Genomic DNA, 25,755 nt, shown 5'->3' with positions numbered 1-25,755 from the left:
CACACTCATTGCTAGATCTACCTCCATGACACCAAGTTCACTGTCACTTCCGTGTATATTCCCTTTTTTTTTTCTTTGTAGTGCAGCTTCTCAGCAGGCCAGGTGTATGAGCCCATTTCTGTTTCCCGAAGGAATGGCCATATAGTTGTAAGAACTGACCCAAACGCTGTGTAAGGATTGGAACATAATGGCTCCTTGTGTGCATTGTCATCATGTCCGTCATCTTACGCTCTTTCCCTGATGATCTCCATGTGCTTTGGGGGACTGTTTCATAACTGTTGTTGTTGTTCAGTGCTTTCGAGTTGGTTCTGACTCATAGTGACCCTTGTATAGGATTTCTGAGGAGAAATTGGTGGGTTTGAATTGCTGGCCTTGTGGGTTCATAATCCAGTGCTGATCCTACAGTACCACACAGGAAATACAGATTCTAAGTCAGTGTTACTGTTTTCAAATATTAAAAATATTAAAAATTACAGTGACCCTATCATGGGTTCCTATAGTCAGAGGAGACCCTGGGTGTTACAAATGCTTAACCCTCCCAGTTGGAAGTTCACATCCACGCAGAGATGCCTTGGGAGAAATATCTTATAATCTACTTGTGAAAAATCATTCTTTGAAAACCCTTTAGATATATGTATGTATTGTTGTTGTTATTGTTAGGTGTCATCGAGTCGGTACTTACTCACAGTGATTTGTGCACAACAGAATGAAATACTGCCCAGTCCTGGGCCAACCTTACAATTTTTGCCATACTTGAGCTCATTGATGCTGCCACTTTACCAATCCATCTCTTTGGGGGTCTTCCTCTTTTTCTCTGACCCTCTACCTTACCAAACATGATATCCTTCTCCAGCGACTGGTCCCTCTTGACAATATATCTGAAGTATGAGATGAAGTCTGGTCATCTTGGCCTCCAAGGAGCACTCTGGCTGCACTTCTTCCAACACAGATCTGTTTGTTCTTTTGGAAGGCCATGGCACTTTCAATGAATGTTCTCCTCCAACACCATAACTCAAAATGCATCATTTCTTCTACGGTCTTCCTTATTTACTGTTCAGCTTTCACATCCATATGAGGTTATTAAAAATACCATGGATCAGGTGCACCTTAGTTCTCAAGCTGACATCTTTGCTCTTCAACACTTTAAAGAGGTCTTGTGCAGCAGATTTGCCTAATGCAACACATTATTTTGATTTTTTCACTACTGCTTCCATGAGTGTTGATAGTTGATCCAAGAAGAAGTCCTTGACAACTTCAATCTTTTTCCATTCGTAAGAATGTTGTTTATTAGTCCAGTGGTGAGGATTCTTGTTTTCTCTTCATTTAGGTATATGTGCATAGACTTGTGTGTATATGTGCGTGCATATACATATACACACATATAGATGTTCATAGAGATAATAAAGTTCATAGATGGCACAGTTATAGATATTTCTGAGACCGAAACAGACAACTCGAGGGATTGCTGTTCTGTATTTAAAGCCTTAAGGCCATATTCTCTGGGATAACTTAGTCAATTGACATACTATATATACTTCATAAAGTTTACATCCTAGTTTGGTGAGTAGTACCTGGAATTTTTAAAACTTGCAAGAGGCCACGTAAGATACAACTATCAGTCTCTTCTTGTCTAGAACATAGAGAAAGAAGAAAACCAGAGACTCAAGAAGAAACTAATCTACAGAACTGATAAGTCTACATGGACCACAGTCTTATCTCCCCTGAGAGTAGAAGAGCTCGATGGTGCCTGCCTAACACTAACCGAATTCTGATCAGGACAGGCAAGATAGATGGAGCCTGATGTCAGGGGAAGAAACGTCGAACGGAACTCAAATTCTTAACAAACATCCAGATTTACTGGACAGTTGGGACTTGAGGACCACCTGAGACTACCACCCTGTCATACCCCCTAAACCTTGAAATGAAACTACCCTGAGGTCATCTTTTAGTCAAATAACAGATTGCTGTTGTTGTTAGGTGCCATTGAGTCGGTACTGACTCGTAGCGACCCTATGCACAGATAGGCTCATAAAATAAAGATTATTAACAGAGAGTAGCGAGTACCTACAAGACACTAATGCTACTCTAAAGCAGGGCTGGGGAACATTTTTTTCTACCAAAATTTATAACCTCATTCGTGGGCCATACAAAATTATCAACATAAAAATTAGCCTGCTATATTTGGTCAAACATTTGGTTAATTCATCCCTAATGGAGTCTTGGTGAGGTGCTGTGGGTTAATGTGCTGGACTGCAAAGTTGGTTTAAACTACAAGGTCGGTGGTTCAAGTTCACCAGCTGCTCCTCAGAAACCCTGTACAGGGTTACTATGGGTCAGAACTGACTTGATGGCACTTAACAACAACAATGTGATGGCTGGAGTCCTGGTTTGGCACTGTGGGATAAAGCACTAGACCGTAAGGTCTATTTGAATCACAAGGTCTGTGGTTCAAACCTACCAGCCGCTCCATGGAAACCCTATATAGGGTCACTATGAGTTGAAACCAACTCAATGACAGTAAAAACAACAATGTGATGGCTGGAACTGTGGTTGCCTTGGCAGGACCAGATCAAATGATTTCACAGGACTAATATGGCCCTTGAGCTGGAAGTTCCCCACCCCTGTAAATGAAACAGTAAGGAGGAAGGAAAACCAGATTATTAGAAAAAAAGTATTCAGAATGGAATTAATAGGAATGTTGACACATTGTGAAAAATGTAACCAGTGTCCCTAACAATTTGTATAGTAACTATTAACTGAATTTGCTATGCAAACTTTCACCAAAAGCGCAATAAAATATTGTTTATAAAAAGAAAAAAGGAAGAAAACCCCATGGAGTGTAATTCTAGTCTAACAAATACGGGTTCACCATTGTCAACTTGGGAGTCCTGGTGTGGTGCTGCATAATAATGCACTGGACTGACCTCAAGATCAGTTTGAAGTGTGAGATCGGCAGCTCAGACCCACCAGCCACTCCTTGGAAACCCTATACAGGGTAGCTAAGGGTCAGAACGGACTCGATAGCACTTAACACCAACAATGACAGTAGTCAAGCTGATGACAACTGGTATAGTCAGTTCTACAATGGCTCAGGAATTCTTCCCAGTATACTTTGTGTGTTGCTAATTAGGGTATCATCTAGTTAGCATGCCACCTCTCTGAATGGCATAAAGTTAGACATGGATTGGCTCAATGATCAGTTATTTGATGCTGTAGAATAAGCACTGGACTTCTAACCATAAGGTCAGCACTTCAAGTTCACTGGCGACTCCTTGGGAAAAAAGATGAGGCTTTCTTCCCCTGTAAAGATTTGTTAAGTGCCATTGAGTCGGTTCCGACCCATAGCGACCCTGTACAGGGTTTCCGAGGTTACAGCCTCGTAAACCCTTTACAGGGTCTCTCTGAGTCAAAACTGACTTGATGGTGTCTAGCAACAACAACAAACTAACCTAAAGGAGCCCTGGCCACACAGTGGTTAATTGCTTTGGCTACTAATCAGAAGGTTGGTGGTTCAAACCCACTAGCTACTCCATAGAGGAAGGATAGGACAGTTGGCTTTTATAAACATTTGCAGCCTTGCAAACCTAATATAACAGTTCTACTCTGTTCTTTAGGGTGGCTATGATTCAAAATTGATTCCACAGTAATGAATTATGATTTAAACTCAGGTTGTTAAGTGTCCTCAAGTTGTTTCTGATTCATGTCAACTCTGTGTAGGATTTCTGAGGATCATCTGGTAGGTGTGAACTATTGACATTGTGGTTAATAGTCCAGTGCTTATCCTACAATCTATCCCATGCCAGTAAATACTTGTTAAGTGCAGTTAAGTCGGTTCCAACTCATAATGACCCAGGATAGGGATTCCAAGGAGCACCAACCTTGTAGCTCAAACTGACCTTGAGGTCCAGCACATTATCCTGCAGTGCCACACCAGGACACCTACTTCACAGGGTGAGTTTAAACCCAAATCTACTGCCGTAGAGCCAATTCAGACTCCAACTGACAGAGTAGAACTGCTTATAAGCTCAAGATTCCTCACTCCTGAGGGATCTTGTAAAAGGCACTGTAGGATAAGCATTGGACTGTTGCTAAGTACAAGGTCAATGGTTCAAAGCCACAACCAGTCCTCAGAAACACTATACAGGATTGATCTGAGTCAGAATCAACTCGACAGCACTTAACAGCAACAAGTATTTCCTGAACCCACTCTCATACTTTGGACATATTGTCAGGAGGGACCAGTCGCTGGAGAAGAATATGTTTGGTAAGATAGAGGGTCAGAGAAAAACAGGAAGAACTCCAGCAAGATGGACTGACCAAGTGGCAGCATCAATGGGCTGAAGCGTGGCAACAGTAGTGAGGTTGGCTCAGGATCAGGCAGTGTTTTGTTGTGCTGTGCATAGGGGCGCTATGAGTTGGTAACGACTCAATGGCACCTAACAACCACAACAAGAACTTTGTTTTATGATAGGTACGTAGAAGGAAAGTGAGAACAAACCTTGGGGAACACAGTGTATCAGGGACAAGCAGCTAGTAACATGGATAGACCCCATATGTAGCTGATGCCAAAGGTATCATCTCGCCTTAAGTCCTCCCTGTCACACTGCCCTGGAGAACTGCCCCAACCTTGGCCACTCAAATCATTTCCTCACACTTGGCTCATTTGATGTTCACAAGAACCCACCAGAGGAGACAGAGCCGAATGTTTATGCCTTAATTTTACAGTTGCAATAGCTGAAGTTTTAAACACTAGGCCATGTTTGCATAGCTATGGTTAAAACCTTGTGACTCTTATCTATCATGCTGTTGTGGACATTATTATACCTCATATTTTGTTTTGTTTTGTTTTTTTAAGGCTTTTGAGGCTTTAGTATAGACTCTTCTGTTTATCTGTTGAGTACAATTTTTCTGTCTTAGTGATTTGGAAGGACGTTTTCATTTAGAAGTGACATTTTGCTTTAAAATAGAAAAATCCTGAGAACAACGGCTCCAAGTGGAGAGATGTGAAATTTCATTACCATTTTCAGGACATTTGCATAGATTTCAAAAGAAGGGTTTTAGTGCTTTTAATGCCAGGAGGGCAGGCAGTGGGAGTTTTTTTTTGGAATCTAGTTTTTCAGTCCTCCCTTTTGTTCTTTCCCTTGTTTTCATTGTTGGAGTTCTCCAGGATCTTTTTGAAGGAGGCTTATTGGATGGCGCCAAAATGTTTCACCAATGCTACTTTTCTAGAGCTTTCAAACTGGAACTGTTTGTTACTCACAGGGCTTCAAATGGGGCCATTCCAGTTTGGCCACCCACTGAGAGATCCACCTGTGTACATAAGATCACCTGGAGATCTATAAGAATTACCTGCAGACCTTGTTAAAAATGTAGGTTCTAAGTCAGAGTCTCTGGGGTGGGGAGACAAGAATGAACTGGTCAGAGGTTGGCGGCTGACCATTGCTAGTTTAAGTATTTCAGTCAGTGCCTTAGTTAACTACTGCTGCAATAACAAATATCATAAATGGGTAACTTTAGCAAACAAATTTATTCACTCATAGTTTAGGAGAGTAGAAGTCTGTTCTGATGTTGTTGTTAGCTGCCATTGAGCCAGTTCTGATTCATAGCAAGCCTTTGTACAACAGAATGAAACACTACCCAATCCTGTGACATCTTTGATATGTTTGAGAATCATTGCTGTGTTTAAGTCCATTGTTGCAGCTACTGCATTTTCCTTTTTTTAATTTTTTTTTTTTTTTTTTTTATGAGCGTCTTCTACTTTACCAGGCATGATGCCGGTCTTCAGAGACTGGTCCCTTCTGATAATATGTCCAAAGTATATGAGACAAATTCTCACCATCTTTTTTTTAAGGAGCATTCTGGTTGTATTTTTAAGACAGATTTGTTTCTTCTTCTGGCAGTCCATGGTGTATATAATATTTTTTACTAACGCCATAATTCTAATGTGTCTGATTCTAATTTTATTGCCAGTCTTCCGGACTCATTATCCAGCTTTTCACATGCATGTGAGGTGATTGAAAATATCATGGTTGGGGTCAGATGCACCTAAGTCCTCAAGGTGTCATCTTTGTTTTTTAACACTTTGAAGACAGCATTTGCAACAGATATTCCAGTGCAAGACATTGTTTGATTTCTTGACCACTGTTTTCATGGGCATTGATTTTGGATCCAAGGAAAATGAAATTCTTGATAACTTCATTATTTTCTTCACTTACCTTGATTTGCATATTGGTCCAGTTTTGAGGATTTTTGTTGTCTTTATGTTGCTTTCAGCAAGCAAGCTTGTGTCATACTTTTGCCATACTTATTCAGTGTATATGATGAATGAATAATCGGAGAAGCTGGACCATACAAAGAAGAACACAGCATCGGGATGGAATAACAACCTATGATACAAGTATAATACAACCTTACTAGCTGAAGCATGGGAACTTGAAACACTTAATGATTAAGATCAGTACGGATTACACCTCAACATAAAGACAGCAAAAATCCTCAAAACGACCAATATGCAAATCATGATGGTGGTTGGTGTTTGTGTTGGTTATGTGCTGTGGAGTCGGTTTCAACTCATAGCGACCCTTTGTAGGCAAATCATGGTAAGTGGAGAAAATGTTAAAGTTATCATAAATTTCATCTTTCTTGAATTTCTGGTACCTCCCTGTCATTGTACTGCTGTAACTTGTTTTGAATTATTTTCAGCAATATTTTTCTTGCATCTGATATTAATGATCCTGTTGTTAAGGTGCCATTGAGTTGGTTCCAACTCACAGTGACCCAAGGAAACAGAAGGAGCAGAAGGAAACACTGCTTAGTCCTGTGCCATCCTCACAATTGTTTGTGTTTGAGCCCATCATTGTTCCCACTGTGCCAGTCCATCTCATTAAGGGTTTTCCTGTTGTTGTTGTTTTTTGCTGACCAAGCATGATGTCTTTCTCCAGAGATTTGTTCTTCCTGAAAACAGATCCAAAGTATGAGAGACGAAGTCTCACCATCCTCACTTCTAAGAAGCATTCTGGCTGTATTTCTTCCAAGACAGATTTGTTTGTTCTTCACCCAGTCTATGGTACTTACATTATTTGTTGCCAGCAACATAATTCAAATGCATCAGTTCCTTCTGAGGTCTCTCTTATTTACTGTCCCAACTTTCACACATATATGAGGCTATTGAAAATATCCTCAAAGTGACATCTTTGCTCTTTGACACATTAAAAGAGGTCTTATGCAGCAGATTTGCCTAATGCAATAAGTTACTTGATTTCCTGACTGCTGCTTCCATTATATTATTTGGTGATGTCCTCATTCTGTTGGATCCCTTTCTTTGGAATGCGCATAAATATGAGTCTCTTCCAGTTGGTTAACCAGGTCTTCTGAATTTCTTGGCATAGACAAGTGAGTGTTTCTAGCACTGCATCAGTTTGTTGAAACATTTCAATTGGTGTTCTGTCAATTCCTGGATCCTTGTTTTTGGCTAATGTCTTCAGTGAAGCTTGAACATCTTCCTTTAGTACCATCAGTTCTTGATTATATGGTACCTCTTGAAATGGTTGAACATTGACCGTTCTTTTTGGTACATTAACTCTTTGTTTCTCTGCTATTCATAGAGTTTTCAGTGACTAGCGATTTGGGAGTAGTTTGTCGCTCTTTCTTCCTAGTCTGTCTTTGTCTGGAAGCTCATCTGAAACCTGTCCACCGTGGGTGACCCTGCCAGTTATTTAAAATACCGGTGGCATAGCCCTCAGAATCACAGCAACTCTGTATTCCTTTCAATTTCTTTTGATGCTTCTTGCATATTTCAGTATTTTAGTCATGTTGAGTTGTTGTAATTAAGTGCCGTTGAATTGGTTCTGACTCACAGCAATCCCATATGGGGTTTCCAAGGAGTGAATGGTGGGAATCACTGACCTTGTAGTTAGCAGTGCAGTGCTTATTGTACAGAGTCACACCAGAACACAGTTGTTGTTAAGTGCTGTTGAGTTCATGCTGACTCATAGTGACCCTGGATAGGGTTTTTGAGCAGTGGATGGTGAGTTTGAACTGCTGACCTTGCAGTTCCAACCCACCTTGCAGTTCAGTACTTATCCTAGTGTCAAACCAGGACTTTCCAGCACAGCTCTGGTAGCATAGTGGTTACGAATCGGGCTACAAGCTGCAAGGTCAGCAGTTCGAAACTACCGGCTGTTCCGTGGGAGAAAGATGAGGCTTTCTGCTCCCTAAAGATTTACAGCCTTGGAAACCCTGTACAGGGTCGCTATGAGTTGGAACCAACTCCACGGCACATAACAACAACAGAATCCTTTAATATTGCAAGTTGAGGCTGAATGCTTTCTTCAATTTTTTCTGCTTGAGACATGCCAAGCATGTTCTTCCCTTAGTAATAAATCCATAAATCCTTAGTAATGTTTATTATCAAGGAGCTCTGGTAGTGTAGTGATTACAAATTGGGCTGCTAATCTCAGGGTCAGCAGTTCAAAACTACCAGCTGTTCCAAGGAAGAAAGATGAGGCATTCTGCTCCCGTAAAGATTTACAGCCTCAGAAACCCTGTCCAGAGTCACTATGAGTCAGATCCTACTCCACGGCATATAACAACAACAGATGTTTATTATCAATTTTAACATAGAATAACATGTGATAGATATAGGCATACATTTCTTAAAGGTAGTAGTTCTTGGATTGTCTGAATAGTAACAAACAGAATTGTTTTGTGAAATCTTTCTGTGTTGAATTGCAACATTTTGATTATAGCATTATTAGTAACTGGTGGTGGTGGTGGTGTATGCCATGGAGTTGGTTCCGAATCATAGTGACCCTGCATAGGGTTTCCGAGACTGGAAATCTTTACCGGAGCAGAAAACCTCATCTTTCTCCCACGGAACAACTGGTAGGTTCGAATTGCAGACCTTGAGGTTAGCAGCCTGGCTCTTAACTGCTATGCTACCAGAGCTCCTTATTAGTAACTAAGAGGAAGCCTTTTAGATATTTTTCCTTTTAATTCTCGAAAAGTTACTGATACAGCTTCATAAATACTAGTTACCACAATATTGTAGCTAAAACACCAGACAATTTGACAAAATTAATGACTATAAACACTAGCAGCCACAAAAACAATAGTACATGCTTATAGTCCATGCAGGCAAAACCACATGATTTAGTTCATTGTAATTGGGTAACAATGACAGCTTTGTCCTGAGTCAAAAGTAAATTGGCGTAGAGTTGCAGCCTTGTAGGTATACTGATACATGTAAACTGGGCTTTTGCAAATGTTTTTGTTACTATGTTTAACTTTTTTTTTTTAAGTGCCAGGGAGTCGGTTCCAGCTCATTGTGATCCTGTACAGGTTTCTGAGGTGAAGCTGGTCGGTTTGAACTGCCGACTTTGTGGTTAACCATCCAATGCTTATCCTACAGTGCCACACCAGGATTCCTTATAATTAACTACAGGGATATTTTTATAAAAATAATACACTTCTGCTGAAACCCTGCAAAAAAACCTATAGACAGTCTTTTTGGTGTCACTCCACTATACCCCTTCATCACCCTAATGATACCACTGATGTTCTAGGAGGAAGGGTCTTGGGTCCTCAGGTGGGGGCTTTGAACATCTTCTCCTAGGCTGAAGGTACTCAAGGCTATTTTTTTAAAAACTAAAAAATTAGAAATCTCATTTTGCTAATATGGTGAGGCTAGTTCAAAAGTACGTGTTCCTAGGTACCAACAGTTATGTGCTTAAATGCTAACCAAAAGGATGGAGGGTCAACTCCACTGAGAGACACCTTAGAAGATCTGCCTATGGGAAAAATCAACCATTGCAAACCTTCTGGAGCACAGTTCTATTCTGACATGCACGGGGTGACCACAAGTCAACATGGATTCCCTGACAATGATTTCTTTTTGTTTTTAGTTGACTTAGTTCAGAAGCAGTTGATCTTAGCTTTGAAACAATGCTCTTTAGCTAACATTTATTTATGTCACCTTTCTTGTCTGAAACTATTTCTTTGAGTTGATAACTGGGTAATTAAGGAAAATTAATGTTTTGTTCCTAGTGTGGTGCTGTAGGATAAAGCACTAGACTGCTTTGAACCAGAAGGTTGGTGGTTCAAACTTGCCAACCACTCCTTGGGAACCCTATACAGGGTCGCTGAGTTGGAACTAACACAGAGGTACTTGGATAGCACTTAAACGACAACAACAGTGTTTTGATCCAGTGCATTGCCAGTACCAAGTAATCTCACAGAAGGTCTGACTTCCAACCCTTCGAAGCAATTGCTACCTGGCCTGTTATAGGAACCCCAGAAACCTGGTGTTAACTGCTTGTTTTTCCTCTAAGGCATGCCTGTGGCATCGTTTTGTTTTTGTTTGAAGGGTTGAGAACAGAAGATGATGGTATTTATGCATGGTAATTATGAGTGAAGGGGGGCCTGGCCATATATGGAAGGAAGAGAAATTTTAGCTTTGGAGCACCAAGAAAGCTAAGCATAAAAATAGAAAGGAGATCTTGAAATTTCTGTCTGAGGCCAGAGCAGCAGGAAAACTTCTGGAAGCAGCACCCCTGTGTTTAGCACCCTGGAATCTTAAGTTCAGTTTTGTTTGCTCCCCTCTCCGTTGACTCTGTCTGTAGTTTGGGCAAGTGTCTCAACATCTCTGTTCCTCATTTTCTTTTTGGGACTGGCTGAGCTGGGTCCTGCCTCTTCAAAATACTGAGCTAGAGTGAGAGTTAGTGTAAGAAGGGGAAGGTTGCTTTTCACTGTTTGAATTAGCTTTTGTGTGGAAACAATTCTTGTGTTTTGTATGGTCGGTGTGTCTTCATAGCTGCATTATTCAGCAGACTGCATAGCTTCCTCTGGGCTTTTGCCGTTCCTAGTCAGAGATATTTTGGGCAAATAAGAGCGTAGGCCCAAGGAGTGTAGAGACCTGGCTTCTAGTTACTCACAGGCAGCCTGCGTGGATCGTAATACCTTTGAAATCGCTGTAGAGCAGTGATGGAGAAATGGACAAAATGACTTTAGGGTAGGTTGTCACCATCTTCTCCTTTATTTACAGGAACAAAGTGGCATAGTTTGCCCATTAAATTTTAAGCCTTTAATTCATACAGAGCCTTGTCTGTGTGGTAAGGAAGGCTCTCTCTGGGCTCGGGAGCCATCTGTCCCAGCTCTGTCACCAGCAAGATGTGAGCTTGGAGTCCAGTCCCTCCGTGGGGATGGGGTAGAAGACATCAGAGTGAATGAGCTCCTCTGCTTAGTGGGGGGATGTTAGTGTCTGCCACTGAGCATCCTCACGACTGCTGAAGAAGACACACATGTACAGCAGCTGACACGTGTGTCCCTGGCACACACACGAAAGAAAATCCACTGCCGTTGAGTCACTTCCAACTTGCGGCAACCCTATAGATGGACTCCTTAGAGTTTCTGAGATTGTACCTCTCCCTCGGAGCAAGCAGCTGGTGGGTTTGAACCACCGACCTTGCAATTAGCAGCCCAATGTTTAACCTACTATGCCACCAGAGCTTGTTTCCTAGTACACAGCATACCGTAAGTGTTCCTAATAGGCCCCTTTTATAAATGGGTGACCCAGACTAAGTGATCACTCACAGTCTAGTTCCAAAATGCTATACTCTGTTCTTTCATTTCTGAATGTTTGTGTCAACACTGAAAAAAAAATGAAAGCTTAATCTTTTAATATTTTTTATCTAGAACTTTTTTCAATTGTATGTACAGGTGATATATAATCACTATCTCTTGATTTTGGCCTTATTACTCCAGCTCATCATACAATCCAATACTGAAAGGACTGATGAGTTGATGAGTTTAGAATATAAAGGACATTACTATTGTTAAGAGGGAGTTCTGCTAACGTAGTGGAAAGAACGCAAGCTGGGCTGCTAACCCCAAGGTCAACAGTTAGAACCCACCAGTCACTTCACAGAAGAAAGACGAGGCTTTCTGCTCCCATAAAGAATTATAGCCTTGGAAACCCTATACAGGATCACTATGAGTCGGAGCTGATTCATAGCACTTAGCTATAACAACAACTATTGTTAGGTTTAGTCAGGTTAGTTCCAACTCTTCGTGACCCCATGTGATAAGAGTAGAACTGCCCTGTAGGATCTTCTAGGCTATAATAGAGTCCTGGTATGGCACTGTAGAACAAGCACTAGACTGCAAGGTCAATGTGAACAGCAAGGTTGGCATTTCAAACTCACCAGTTGCTCTTCAGAAACACCCTATACAGGGTCGCTGTGAGTCGGAAGCGACTCTATGGTGCTTAACAATAGCCACAAACCTTTATGATAGCAGATCATCAGGTCTTTCTCCCACGGAGCCACTGGATGGGTTTGAACTACTGACTTTTGGGTTAGCAGCTGAGTGCTTAATCATTGTGCTACTGGAGTTCCTTATGAAGAACATGTTATTGTTGTGTGCCACTGAATTGGTTTTGACTCATAGTGACCCTATATTGGGTTTCTGAAGAGCGACTGGTGGGTTTGAACTGGTGACCTTATGGTTAGCTCTCCATGCTTATCCTACTGGACTCCATAAAGGACATTTTTGTTATTGTTATTAACCCTTTCATATACACGTTATATAATCCTCTCAGGAAGCTATCATTAGCAGTTTTACAGAGGAAAGTGCCGTGCAGTGAGGTTAAGTCACTTGGTCAGTGCCTCACAACTGATTAACTAAATAACTATTGCTGTGTGACAATATGATCACAAACTTAAGGTGACTTAAAAGAGCACAAACAGGGTATTACCAAGGCTACCCTTGTCCTCTGAGGCTCAACTGGTTGTTAGCAGGATTCGTTTCTTGCAGGTTGTAAAATCCAGGGTCTCAGTGTTTGCTGGCTGTTGGCTGGAAGGTGATTTTAGTTCATTTTCATGTCACCCTTATCAACATGGTTACCCATTTCCTCCAAGTCAGCAAGGGAGACAATCTCCTCACAGAACAGGTTTTAATCCCTTGTAACTTTAGTGTTACATGCCATTACTTTTGCCGGGTTTTGGTGGTTAGAAGCACCACAGTGATCAGGAGGAGGGTGTCATAGAGCACAAACTGTGGAGTCGACTGAAGTAAAGAGTTTTATTGAGGAATAATAAAACCATTTGTGAACTGGGAAAACACAGAGTTAAGGCTGTTCTCAACACAGTGTTCTGTCGTCTCTAAAGAGAGGTTTTATACAAGGGAAAGGCAGGGTGGTAGTGGTTAATGATTGGTTGTAGATAAGGTCTGCTTCCCTTTGAAGGTCTTGGAAATGTAGTTAGCCATCTGGTTAGTCAGGAGTGAGCCAGCCCATTTAATTATTCTTGATGGTAGAATTGTAGGCAGTGTAGACTTTGGGGTGCTAACTGTGAGGTCATGAGTTCAAACCCACCAGCCACTCCATGAAAGAACAAAGAGACATTCTACTCCAGTAAAGAGGTTGCTATGAGTCAGAATCAACTTGATGACAGTGGGTTTTATTCATGATTGTGAGGAGCCGTAATGGTGCAGTAGATAAGTATGTGGGTTATGAACTGAAACATCAGTGGTTCAAACCAACAAGCCCTCCATAGAAGAAAGGTGAGACTCTGCTCCTGGGAAAAAAGTACAGTCTTGGAAACCCTGAGAAGGAGTTTTACCCTATCCTATAGTATTGCTATGTGTCAGAATCAACCCTGCTTACCACAGCAGATTTTATTGATGATTGTAGTCAGTTCTGGCAGCAATATGTTCGCAAATGGTTTACCTCTTGATTGAACTCTTCCTAAATGATTTTATATCCTGACCTTTTGTTTCCTGGGAATGCATGTTGACCCCATCATTCTGTTTGTTGAGGGTGGTTAAAGTTCTCTCAACCATTTTTAGAAGTTAGTTATGAATTAGTTTCAGCAAAGTGCAGTGGAAACTTAGAGAAATGACAGGCAGGCAGTAGTTGTGAAGCAGAACCTAGGCTAAAACTCAAAATGGAGTCTGACTTTCGACAAGAACATAGCTCTCTCCTGCTGACCAGGTGCCTTAATTCTTAGATGTTCTTAGGTGGTGGAGGATCTGTCAACCACCATAACTCAGATGGAATATTGCTGTTGTCGTGTTGTTAAGTGCTGTCAAGTTTGTTCTGACTCATAGTGACCCTGTAAAGGGTTTCCGAGGAGCATCTGGTGGGTTTGAGCTGCCAGCCTTGTGGTTCACAGTCTATTGCTGATCCTACAGCACCATACCAGGAGAATATGCAGCTCTGTAAACCACAAATGTAAGTGCTGAAGGGATGTGAGGCAAAGGAGGGAACAGAGATCTAGGAAGATTTTCTGGATGCCGTTGAATTTGAGTTGGGTCCTAAATGAAACAATGGACATGGACTGAGAGAGAGAGGACCAGTGTGAGGGGCACTGTGGACAGAACCGTGGTGAGGGAAAGGACCGGAAGTGGAATCAGGCATGAGCAGAAGGTATGAAGTGCACGAAGAAGATTGACCCCACATTGGAAACTAGTATAAACAAGCCTGGACATGGAAGATAAAGGCATCCCTTACTTCTAAAGAAATCCCTAGATAAATGGCATAAATGATTAAGTACTCGACTACTAGCCAAAAGGTTCAACTGGGTGGTTCAACTCCACCCAGAGGTACCTATGCAGATAGGCTGGGTGATCTGCTTCTAAAAGGTCACAGCCTTAGAAACATACTGGAGCCAGTTGTACTGTGTACACATGAAGTTGTCATGTGTTGGAATCCACTTGATAGCAACTAATAGCAACAATGACACCTTCTAAACCAGCTTTCTCCCAAGGACCCAAGTGACAGATTAAAATTCACTCTACCATCTCATAAGTACAAGTTTTTGTATTTGAGCTGACAAGGTGTGTGGGGGGATGGTTGGTTTAGTTGTTCATTTATTTCTTTTTTGAAAAAAAAAAGTGCTGATGTAGATCTGCCTGAGCCTCCAAAAAGTGTGAGTGGTAGCAATGATGGCCCTGTGTTTTTGTCTCTCTGAACAGAAAGCGAAACTACCAACAGCGTGCCCAGCGATGAAGAGAGCAACGAGGTAAGCCGGGCTTGCGCGGCTCCCATAGACACTGTGGGACAAGCACTCCCAGGGAGCACTCTGGTTTCCTTGCTGAGAGCAAAATGCTTCAGATGTTGACCTTGAGTTTTGGATGTTAAATTATAAAATTAAACATTAGGACTCACATAGGAGGGAAGGAAGTAAAATGTTATCATTAGAAGGAGGTTATGATGGCAGGAAAAGGGTATTGAAATAGAGGCCAGGAAATGTTGATTTGTTACCTCTATAAATACCCTGATTCTCAAGCAGAAATAGGATGTCTGGAGTGGCTAAAAGCAATGGCCAGAGGTAAACATCAGGAAGAGTTAAGCAAGAAGAATTTCCTCAGATACCTGGATTCCTCCCGTCTGCCCTTTGTGATGTGTGTGTGTGTGTGTGTGTGTGTGTGTGTGAATGAGAGAGAGAAAGAGGCAGAGGTTGCTTGAATTAGCAATTTCTAAATATATCAAATACCTTCAAGTAAAGTGCAGGAATTATGAAAAAAACAAAGTGTAGATAGATGTTCCTGTACATTCTGATCCTGTTTCTTCAGGGTTAGAATTCCAACCTTTTTTTGTTTTTTTGAATGAGCCACCTGCTTGCTGGGCCTCCTGCAGCGCTAAACTGTACCCTCTGAAAGCAATCCAGAGGCCGGAGCTGTCTGTCCTCAATTGACCCTCCCTGGAAAATACAGATTGGGCCAGGCCATTCGTAAGGAATCAAGTAGCTCTGACAAAATCAGCCAGCCCTCACTAAAACCAGAGCAGAGGGGGAAGAGAATCGGAGTTGCTCCCTTGTTGCCTTCATAAAATGGTATTGGCTATACTTCTGGGAGGCAGCAAATAGGAACTGACTGAAAAGGAGGAGAAATCATGGCTTGGTGGGTTAGGGTTGGCTAAACTTTTACTCCTTGTGTGAGTTTTAAGAAATTCAATTGAAACACCAACACATGGGAACAGTGGTGCATTATTATTCTTCTTACTATTAACCAATGACATTCAATAGATGGAAAAGAAAAAAAAAAAAGAAATCCATCTTATTTTCTTTGATAGGCACGGCCCCACTGGAGGAAGAGGAACATTGAAGGCAAACAGTACCTCAGCAACATGGGGACTCGAAGCACCTACCTGCTGCCCAGCGTGGCGTCCTTTGTCACTTCCAACAAGCCTGACCTCCAGGTCACCATCAAAGACAAGGGCTTCCCAGTGCCTTACAATAGCTCCTGGCCCACGTTTGCAGACCTCCCCCTCACTGCCTCTGTGACTGCAGCCTCCAGCAGCAGTCGGCCAGACCGGGAGACCCGAGCCAGTGTCATCAAGAAGACATCAGATATCACCCAGGCTCGGGTCAAGAGCTATTAAGCTTTTGACTCTCCCTGGTGGTTGTTGGGATTTTTTGGCTTTGTGTTGTTGTTTGTTTGTATTTTATTTTTCTCTGACACCTGTTTTAGACAAATCTAAGGGAAAAAGCCTTTACAATAGAACATTGATTACTGTGTCCAACTCCAATACTGGAGCTTCTTTTTACTCAGGACTCCAGCCCATTGGTAAACATGTCTCTCTAGAGTCGGCTGGACCTACCAGGGCTGCTTCCTCAAGTTCAAGGACGTCATAGGACCAACACCCTCAATGGGCAGCCAAGGCCAGCATGGTGGAGTGGATGCCTCAGAATGGAAAAGAAAATGTGAACTAGCTGGAATTTTTTTATTCTTGTGAATATGTACATAGGGCAGTACTAGCAACATTGCAGTCTGCTTCTGCACCTTATCTTAAAGCACTTACAAATAGGCCTTCTTGTGATCTTGCTCTAGCTCACAGCACAGATTCCCCATTCCCCAACCTTGACCCGGCCTCCCTCCCTGTCCCTTTGGGTTCTTTCCCACTTTCCATCTCTCAAAGGCTGTTTTTCACATGCCTGAGGGAGGAGGAAGAGAAAATGAACCTCTATACAGATGTTCCATTTTAAGACTGCTTTAAAAAAAAAAATTCTTTCTAATCTGCTATGCTTGAATGCCACGCGGTACAAAGGAAAACTATCATGGAAATATTATGCAAATTCCCAGATTTGAAGACGGAAAATATTCTAATTCTAACCAGAGCAAGCTTTTTTATTTTTTATACAGGGGAATATTTTATTCAAGGTAAAATTCTAAAGAAAATATAATTGTTTTTTATCTTTTCTACAGCAAATTTATAATTTTAAGATTCCTTTTCTTGTTTATCAGCCGTTGTTATTACATCCTTGTGGCACTTGTTTTTTTGTTTTTTGTTTTTTTAATTTTTGTAAAGGTGAAAAGCTTTTATGAGCTCATGTAGCAATCAAATTATCCTGTGGATTGATAATAAATGAATATGATATATAGTTAAATTTTTAATAGGCATCATGCCTGGCTTTGTCTGTGTCTATTTTAGAACACACTAGAGAGGGGCGGCGAAGGAAATGAAGACCACCCCCCTTCCCCCAGGAGATGGATTGGCACAGTGGCAGCAGAGGTGGCCTCGTTCAGAAACAATTGTGAGGATGGTGCTGCACTGGGCAGTGTTGAGTTCTGTTGTGTATGGATGGGGTCGCTATGGGTCAGAAATTTTTTGAACCACCCTGTAGTTCTTCTTATTTCCCTACTGTGAGCAGATTGCACCCACCTCTGTGTTTCGCATCTAAAGGCCTACAACTGTAACTAAAGTTTTTGTATTTATGTTTCTAAGGATAAGCCATTTTCAGTAACGACATATTTATGGGGTGCCTATTACGAATCGGGCTGCGAACCTTAAGGTCAGTGGTTCGAAACTACCAGCTGCTCCGCGGGAGAAAGATGAGGCTTTCTACTCCCGTAAAGATTTACACCCTCAGAAACCCTGTACAGGGTCGCTATGGGTTGGAACTGACTCAACGGCACTTAACAACAACAACACTCTATGTCTAAGAAGCTCTGGTAGTGTAGTGGTTACTAATTCGGCTGTGAACTGTGAAGGTCAGCAGTTCGAAACTACCAGCTGTTCTGCAGGAGAAAGATGAGGCTTTCTGCTCCTGTAAAGGTTTACAGCCTCGGAAACCTGTACAAGGTCGCTGTGAGTCGGAACTGACTCCATGGCACATAACAACAACAATTTTATGTCTGGGACCCCTAGTGTGATGCTGTGGACTAATGCATCAGACTGCAAAGTCGTTTGAACTGCAAGGTTGGTGGTTCAAGCTCACCAGCTGCTCCTTGGAAACTCTATACAGGGTCGCTATGGGTCAGAATCGACTCGATAGCATTTAACAACAACAACAACTCTGTGTCTGAACTACTGGTGTGGCACTGTAGAATGAGCACTAGACAGCAAACCACAAGGTCAGCAATTCAAACCCATCAGCTGCTCCTTGGAAGCCCTGTATGGGGTCGCTATATGAGTTAGAATAGACTTGATGGCACTTAACAACAACTTTATGTCTGGTGTGGTGCTGTAGGATAAGTACTGGACTGTTAACCCCAAAACAAGTTGGAACCAACTGGACAACACTTAGCAACAACACTAACATGGTGCAGTGTGTTATGCATTGGGCTGCTAATTGTAAGGTCAGCAGTTCAAATCCACCAGCCACTCAGAGAAAGATGAAGCTGTGTGTTCTTGTAAGGTTACAGTGCTGCTCAATCCTATAGGGTTGCTAGGAGTCAGGATGGACTCTCCAGCAGAGGGTTTGATGTGGTTGTGGTTTACTCAATGTGCCCTGTGTTATTTCTAAGACTTGGACACTAGATTTCAGCCCTGCCTTCAGAATTTAGGGTATGTTTTGTGGTATGAATTAAAAAAGGCCTGAATCCATTCCTCACCCATTGTTCCTCAAGGTGAGCATACATATGATGCTGAAAAAGGCTCTTTCCTGACCTTGCTGGTTTCTATTGTGTCTATAAAATCAGAATCACAAAACTCAGCTGCCTACCTACCACCTCTGGAGAGTTAGTTGCAGGGGAGACTGTTAAGTTAATATTTAAAAAGGTTCTTTTGATGAAAGGACAAAGGGTTATTTTTATGTCTAACTCCATGTATGTGGCTCCAGATATAATTAGAGGCCATAAAATTATCCAGCCTTAGCAATGAACTGAAGCCGCTTCTCGCTGGCTGATGGCTGGTCGTTGCAGTGCCACGTAGTGCGTCTGTGAAGAGCATCTTTGTTGACTGAGTACTAATCTTATTTCCTAGGAAAGCTTCTCACTTTCCTAGTGAAAGGAAGAATTCTAAGGAGGAAAGAGGTACTCCCTGGCCTACTTAGCACTATGTTCTTCAGTCAAGAACCACTCCTTTCCCGGGGCCTCAATAAACAAGTTCAGTTCTTTGTCACTTATTCTATATCTAAATCCTTTTGATTATTTACATGCTTTGCAAACAAACACAAAACAATAATTGAACAGAAAACCTGTGTTGGAAGAAGTACAATCAGAATGCTCCTTAGAAGCCAGGATGGCCAGACTTTGTCTCTCATACTTTGGACATATTATCAGGTATAATCTACCCCTGGAGAAGGATATCATACTTGGTAAAGTGAAGGGTCAGTGAAACAAGAGGGATTGGCACACTGGCCATGGAGGACTTAAGTGGAGAATGGAGCTGCCGGCTGATGGGAAGAGAGGGCTTGTGCACAAGAACACCCACACTTGCAGATGACACCCACATGATGGAGACTGGATGACTGCATGATCAGAGCTCAACCAGGAGAAGAAAGAAGTGGTGGGGGGGGGAAAGAAGATTGAGCTGATCCAAGCTGATGAACTTGACCTATGCATACGAATGCAGTGACACAAAAGAGGCGATAAATCCTTACAGCAAGAAACAGTCCCACCCCTTCCACACACAGAGTAGCCAGAGAGGGGTAACTTGGACATTGGATACCCAAATGGGGAGGGAGGAACTACAAAGGCAAGAAGTAACTGGCTTACAAGCCTTCAAGAGGGAACCTAGAGCTAGGGGGGCATGGAGGAAGACAGAATCACCAGTGAGTACTATCCAATTTGTCTAGGTGGAGCTGATGAAGTGAAATACAAATGGGTTACATGCGATACTGTGGTGAATAATGGTTATCAAGATGGATTATGAGGGTTGGAAATGCAAGGGTAGATGTTCTGTAGCAAGGAAGAGAGGGATTATTTCTCCAGTCTAGGAGCGGAGGTCTCTGGGACCACCAACAGATAAGAGCCGAGAATGGGACCCCACCCAGAGAACCGGGGATGCCTGAGATGGAGACAGAGATGATGACATGGAGGGATGAAGCGGCTGGGGACTTTGGATCCAGAGAGGGAGAGGAACTGTAGGCCAAAGACTGAGTGGGGAGGGAGGAGTGTAGAGCACGGGCTTCTAGGATATGCCCTTTGGTTGGAAGATGATACATGGAGGGGATTGTAACCATGGCAATGTAATGATATACGATGGAATGAATATGGAACTGAGGTTCTCTCATGTAAACTATCATATAATTCACAATAAAACATTAAAAAAAGAAAAAAAAAGGGATTGGCACAGTGGCAGCAGCAATGGGTTCAAACATAGCAGAAATTGTGAGGATGGCACAGGATTGGAAGGTATTTCATTCTGTTTTTCATAGGGATGCTACCTAACAACTACTGTGTCACATAACCTGACTACCAAACAGTTAAGGATAACCTGTTTCTCATCCCACTTTTTTTTCTTCAGATTGGTTTTAGCACCCAGCTTACATCCCAGCCTACTTCAGCACTGCAGCCATGCCCTAAACTTGCTTGACTGTCTTTTGTGGTTTAACCTGATTTAAAGGAAGAATATTCAGGATTTGGAAATTCCAGTTCTAAGTTTCAACAATAATAACCCAATGCCGATAAGACCACAAAAATTAGGATTGCATTTAAAATATTTTTCACTCAGTCTGTGTTTCATTTAGAAGTGTTGCTTTTAGTTTGGATGTAAGAAAACAAGCTGCAGTTCCACAATGCTTAAGGTTGACACGAGGAAGAAAAACAGATGGGATGTTGTCCCTTAGAAGATGCCAGGGGGCACACACTTCAATTGACTGGCATCTGTGTGAGCTGATAGGCCTTTATGATGGGTTTAGGTGTGTGCGTGTACCTGCCTTTTGGACAGCACCCACTTACTAGTAAGGCACATTATACACCTGGGAACTATGAATCCAGGGACAGCCAATTCCACCTAACTTTAAGGTTAACAGCACTAAGCACTGTTGATGCTGCCATTCAGATAAATAAGGGTTTTGTAGCATTTTCGTCTTTGCCCCAACCCCTTATCCTGCAGTCCCCGGTGACCACATTAACAACAGGTGCAGGGCTCTGTGTCTCTGCTACTGAAAATAGTGCCTGGAAGGAAGGAAGTGGCCAAGCCTAATAACTGGTTTTAGCAAAAATAAAATGTTAAGTCTGTTCAAGAACCTGGGTCATACTGAGGAAAGGATTAAGATTTCAGAGTTCACGTAGTCTGAAAGAGCATTTCGGGGAGTCCTTTGATCCAGTTTCTTGAGGAGCAAAGTAGTGTGTATGTCTGTTCCTCTAAACTAGCTGCCCTGTGGAGGTTTGGTCAGTGTTTCCATGTCTGCTTGAAAAACATGTTCAAACAGAGAGGCTGCTGGCTCTGTGGAATGCATTGTGCTGAGATTGAGAAACTGTCGCTCAGTTAACCCCTTACACACATGCCTTTGCATCAAAAAAGAGTTGGTTTTAGTAATACAGCTATTTCTGCAGGTGCAAAAAAAAAATTCCAAGATGACAACATCTTTAAGTTTCAGTTTTGGTTGAGAAGAACGTTTTAAAAACTGAAACGCTTGAACGTTATCTATGTGAATCATCAGAGAAAGACAGTACTCGAGATGTTGTAACTGGCAGAACCTTGGGTCATATATCCCAGAATGCTGTTGTTCTCCAAATTCTTTCTAATGCATCAGGTCAAAGCTGTTGATACATGGGATCCACAAGTTATACTTGAACACTTCTGTCTAAAGTTTCAGGATGTTAGCAACTAAATGGGGGTGAGTTCCTTATATTGCCTTATGGGTTGTAAAAAATTAACCTTTATTCATCTTATGAATTAAAATTGATAAACATTCTCAACAGAGTTTTTTCTTCTGTCTCCCAACTAGATTATTAACTTGAAATTCTCCTGCATTACCAAAAAGTGCCCAGTGCTGTGAGTGATACAACATCTTTTCTTTGGAAAGCACATGTATTATCTTTTATTTTTTAAAGTGTAACTAGGCAATATAGTAAGGAGCTCTGGTTACGAATCAGGCTGTGAACCGCAAGGTCAGCAGTTCAAAACTACCAGCTATTCCGCGGGAGAAAGATGAGGCTTTCTGTTCCCGTAAAGATTTACAGCTTCGGAAACCCTGGGTTGCTATGAGTCGGAACTGACTCCACGCCACATAACAACAACAACATCCAATATAGTGGACTTTGAACTACAAGGATGGCAGTTCAAACCCACCAGCTGCTCCTTGGAAACCCTATAAAGGGTTGCTATGAGTCGGAACTGACCCAATGGCATTTAACAACAACAACAACAAAAGCAACAATGCAATACAGTGATGGGATTCTTGCCTTTTTTTTTGCTAAAGTTTGATTCCCGGCCAATGTACTTCATGTACAACTACTGTTCCTCTGTCAGTGGAGACTTGCATGTTGCTATAATGCTAAATGGATTTTAGTGAAGCTCTTTTAGACAGACAAGGAAGAAAGGCCTGGTTATCTACTTCAAACAATTAGCCAATGAAAACCCTATGGATCACAAAGGTCTGATCCACAACTGATCAGGATGACAGTACAGGACCGGGATTTCATTTCATTGTACATGGGGCCACCAGGAGACAGGGCAGCTAACAACAGCCACTTAGGACACAGACGAGATTTCACAGACTTGGGGCCCCACACATTCAGAGAATAAGCAAATACAATTTTTTTGTAAAAATGCAAAATGTAATCCAAAGTCATTACTCTAATTTTACTTGATGGTTTCAGGGCTAATCTGTAATATAGCTGTGATGTGGGCAGGAAACCACAGGTTGGATTGGCAGACGCATATTTTCAAACACTTGGATTTGCAAGATTGATTTAAAGTAATGTGATTCCAAATGCCTTTATTTAGCATTTCATGAATTTAATGAGGACAATCAAGCATTTTATTTTATCTAGGACTAAGAGGATTCGCAGGGCACAGAAATTTCAGTGCTGAAAGTGGGAACGTCTCAGGCAAACCGGGATGGACTGGTCACCCTAATTTTAATGCTAACATCAGAGAATTGTTCTTTGCGGATTGCGTGAACCCAGGTGAAAGCTTCATTAGAAGAAGTTATTGGGGCTATACTGTTGATGAGTCTATAATGCATTGATTTTGTGAAATTAAGAAAAGTAAGATTCATTCATTCAGCAATATTTATTGAGTTCTCACTATTTGCTGGTACTGTTCACTGGGTATTGTCGTGTGTCAGAATGGATTCGATGGCAGCTGGTTTGGTTTGGGCTTGCTTCTAAATAGTGTCAAAAATGGACAGAAAAAAATCTTTGTTATGTTTTTTTTAAGTGCCATTAAGTTAGTTCCAATTCATAGAGGCCCTACATAGGGTTTACAAGAGTGGCTGGTGGGTTTGAACTGCCATCTTTGTGGTTAGCACTCTGATGCTTATTCTACAGTGTCTCTCTAGGACTTGATGTGGTGAAAAATAAAACAGGATAAGGAAGATAGGATGACAGAGGTATTTAAAGTTTCCATTTTAGAGCTTAAAGGAGCGATTGAAGGATTGGCAGTTGAAAAGACCAACAGTTAGAGGGGGGAAAGGGAAAATTGTCTATCAGCAGGATTCAGTTGCAGGAAACAGAAACCACTGCAGCTATTTTAAGTAGAAAAGGCTTCAATAGAGAGAAGTAGGTGTTTACAAATAGTTGGGATGGCTGGGGGACCTGAACTTTCATGAAATCATGAAGTTTGGAAATCAAGAGGCTGCCTTCTTGATTCTGAGAACATGATGTTGTAGCTGATTCTGGGAACCAGGAAGTACTTGTCACCACCACCCTAACCATCTCTTAACTCCCTTGAAATTAGTGACAGAACATTGAGACACTGCTTTAGGCAGTCCACTGTTTTCCACAATCATGTGTGCCAGTGGTGAGAACCAAATCAGAAGGAAGATGGCTTTTTCTTCAGTTCTGAGTTTCAAGTGCTTATACAAATGCACACATTCTCCGTTAGAGGCCTGTTTGTAAGGGAGTCTAGGAAAAATGGTTTTAGATTTCCCATGCAGTAGAAAGGGTCCTGGTAGCAATGTAGGATAGGCACCAAACTACTAACCCCAAGGCCCACAGTTGAACCTGCCAGCCACTCTGTGGGAGAAAGAAGATGAGGCTTTCTGCTCCTGTAAAGATTAGCAGTCTTTGGAATCCTATGTAGGGTCACTATGTCAGAATTGACTTGATGACACTGGGTTTTTTGGTTTATGCCACAGAAAAAAGAAGTGGGAATGGGTATGAGAAATTCATGACATCTCACAGAAACCACTCTTAGTCATGAAACCAGAGGAAGTAAACAATCCAAGGTAAGGACATCCAGAGAAGGGCTCTTCATCCCATATACTCCAGTGTATATGGAAAGGCAGCATTGTGTAATGGGGAAAGGGAGATTTGAGAGGTCATGATTTTGAAATCAGATCAATCTAGTTTGGGTTCTATTCTCACTTACTGCTGATGACTTGAGGCAAATACTTTAACATCCAAGAGAAGCAGATTATTCATATGTAAAATGCGAGTGCTTCTGTGCTTAACTTTTAAGATTGTTAAAAGAATTAAATAAGATAATGCCTCTAAAACAGGCGCACTTAGTAAATTCTCTAGTGTACCAGCCATGGGGTCCTTGTGTGGTGCTGTGGGTTAGTGCTCTGGACTGCAAAGTCAGTTTGAACTGCAAGGTCGGCGGTTCAAGCTCACCACTTGCTCCTTGGAAACTCTATGCAGGGTTTCCATGGGTGGGAATCGACTTGATGGCACTTAACAACAGCAACATATCATCCATATATTTGCACATGAAATATCCAAGATATTTCAAATTATTGGAATCCCAGAACTGAAACATGTGATCTCAATTTCTTTTTAGCCAAAATTAATTTTTTTTTTTTTTTTTCCAGAGACCATGGGCCATTCTCTACTAGGCAAGCTGAATTGTATTACTGAGAGGGCTTAGACAAAGCTGAGCATTTATTTCTTTCTGTTAGAAGTTGGAGACAATCAGAACCTGCTGGTAGTTACTTTTATATATGAACAAAGTTGACTCAAGCAAAGTTTAGAAAACGCCTAATAAAAACTCCAGATGGAAGTAAATTAACTTTTGATTATTGGGATGATTCTAATTTACTTCATACTGGGTCAGCACTGTAATTTCCACTATGAACCAGATTCATGGGACACATGACATTTTGACTCAACAGTTTGGAAAGTGCATAGATTTCAAAATACTTATATGAACTACTTTAACAAACTCACTAAACTTTTTTTGCTTTCTTGACCTAATGTTTCTTGAACCTGTTCTAGAATGTTCTCTTAGCTAGTGGAAATGATGAGGGAGTTTATGTGGTAGGCACATTGTCAGAGCCTATACATACACCAGGTATGAGACGGGAGGGCAGAAGTGCTCACTCAGCATCTGTTTGCATACAGTGATTAATGTGTGTGTGTGTGTGTGTGTGTGTGTGTGTGTGTGTGTGTGTGTGTGTGAAGAATTAGAGTGTACCAGGGATT

The 25,755-nt window shown here is 41.7% G+C and overlaps 1 protein-coding gene across 1 annotated transcript in view; it reads left to right on the top strand.

Annotated features, from left to right (window-relative positions):
• The window catches only part of IRF2 (interferon regulatory factor 2), a 132,788-nt gene extending 115,397 nt beyond the window's left edge, over positions 1-17,391 (top strand). The window contains exons 8-9 of the mRNA XM_006834429.1: positions 14,971-15,017; positions 16,070-17,391. Of these exons, the coding sequence (XP_006834492.1) occupies positions 14,971-15,017; positions 16,070-16,378 (356 nt within the window). The 3' untranslated portion in view covers positions 16,379-17,391. The remainder of the gene's footprint in view (positions 1-14,970; positions 15,018-16,069) is intronic.
• The last annotated feature ends 8,364 nt before the right edge of the window (positions 17,392-25,755 follow it).

Source organism: Chrysochloris asiatica, unplaced genomic scaffold, assembly GCF_000296735.1.
Source record: "Chrysochloris asiatica unplaced genomic scaffold, ChrAsi1.0 scaffold00011, whole genome shotgun sequence".
NCBI lineage: Eukaryota > Metazoa > Chordata > Mammalia > Afrosoricida > Chrysochloridae > Chrysochloris > Chrysochloris asiatica.
Note: the sequence above shows the minus strand (reverse complement) of the source record. Positions and strands in the feature narration are given on the sequence as shown.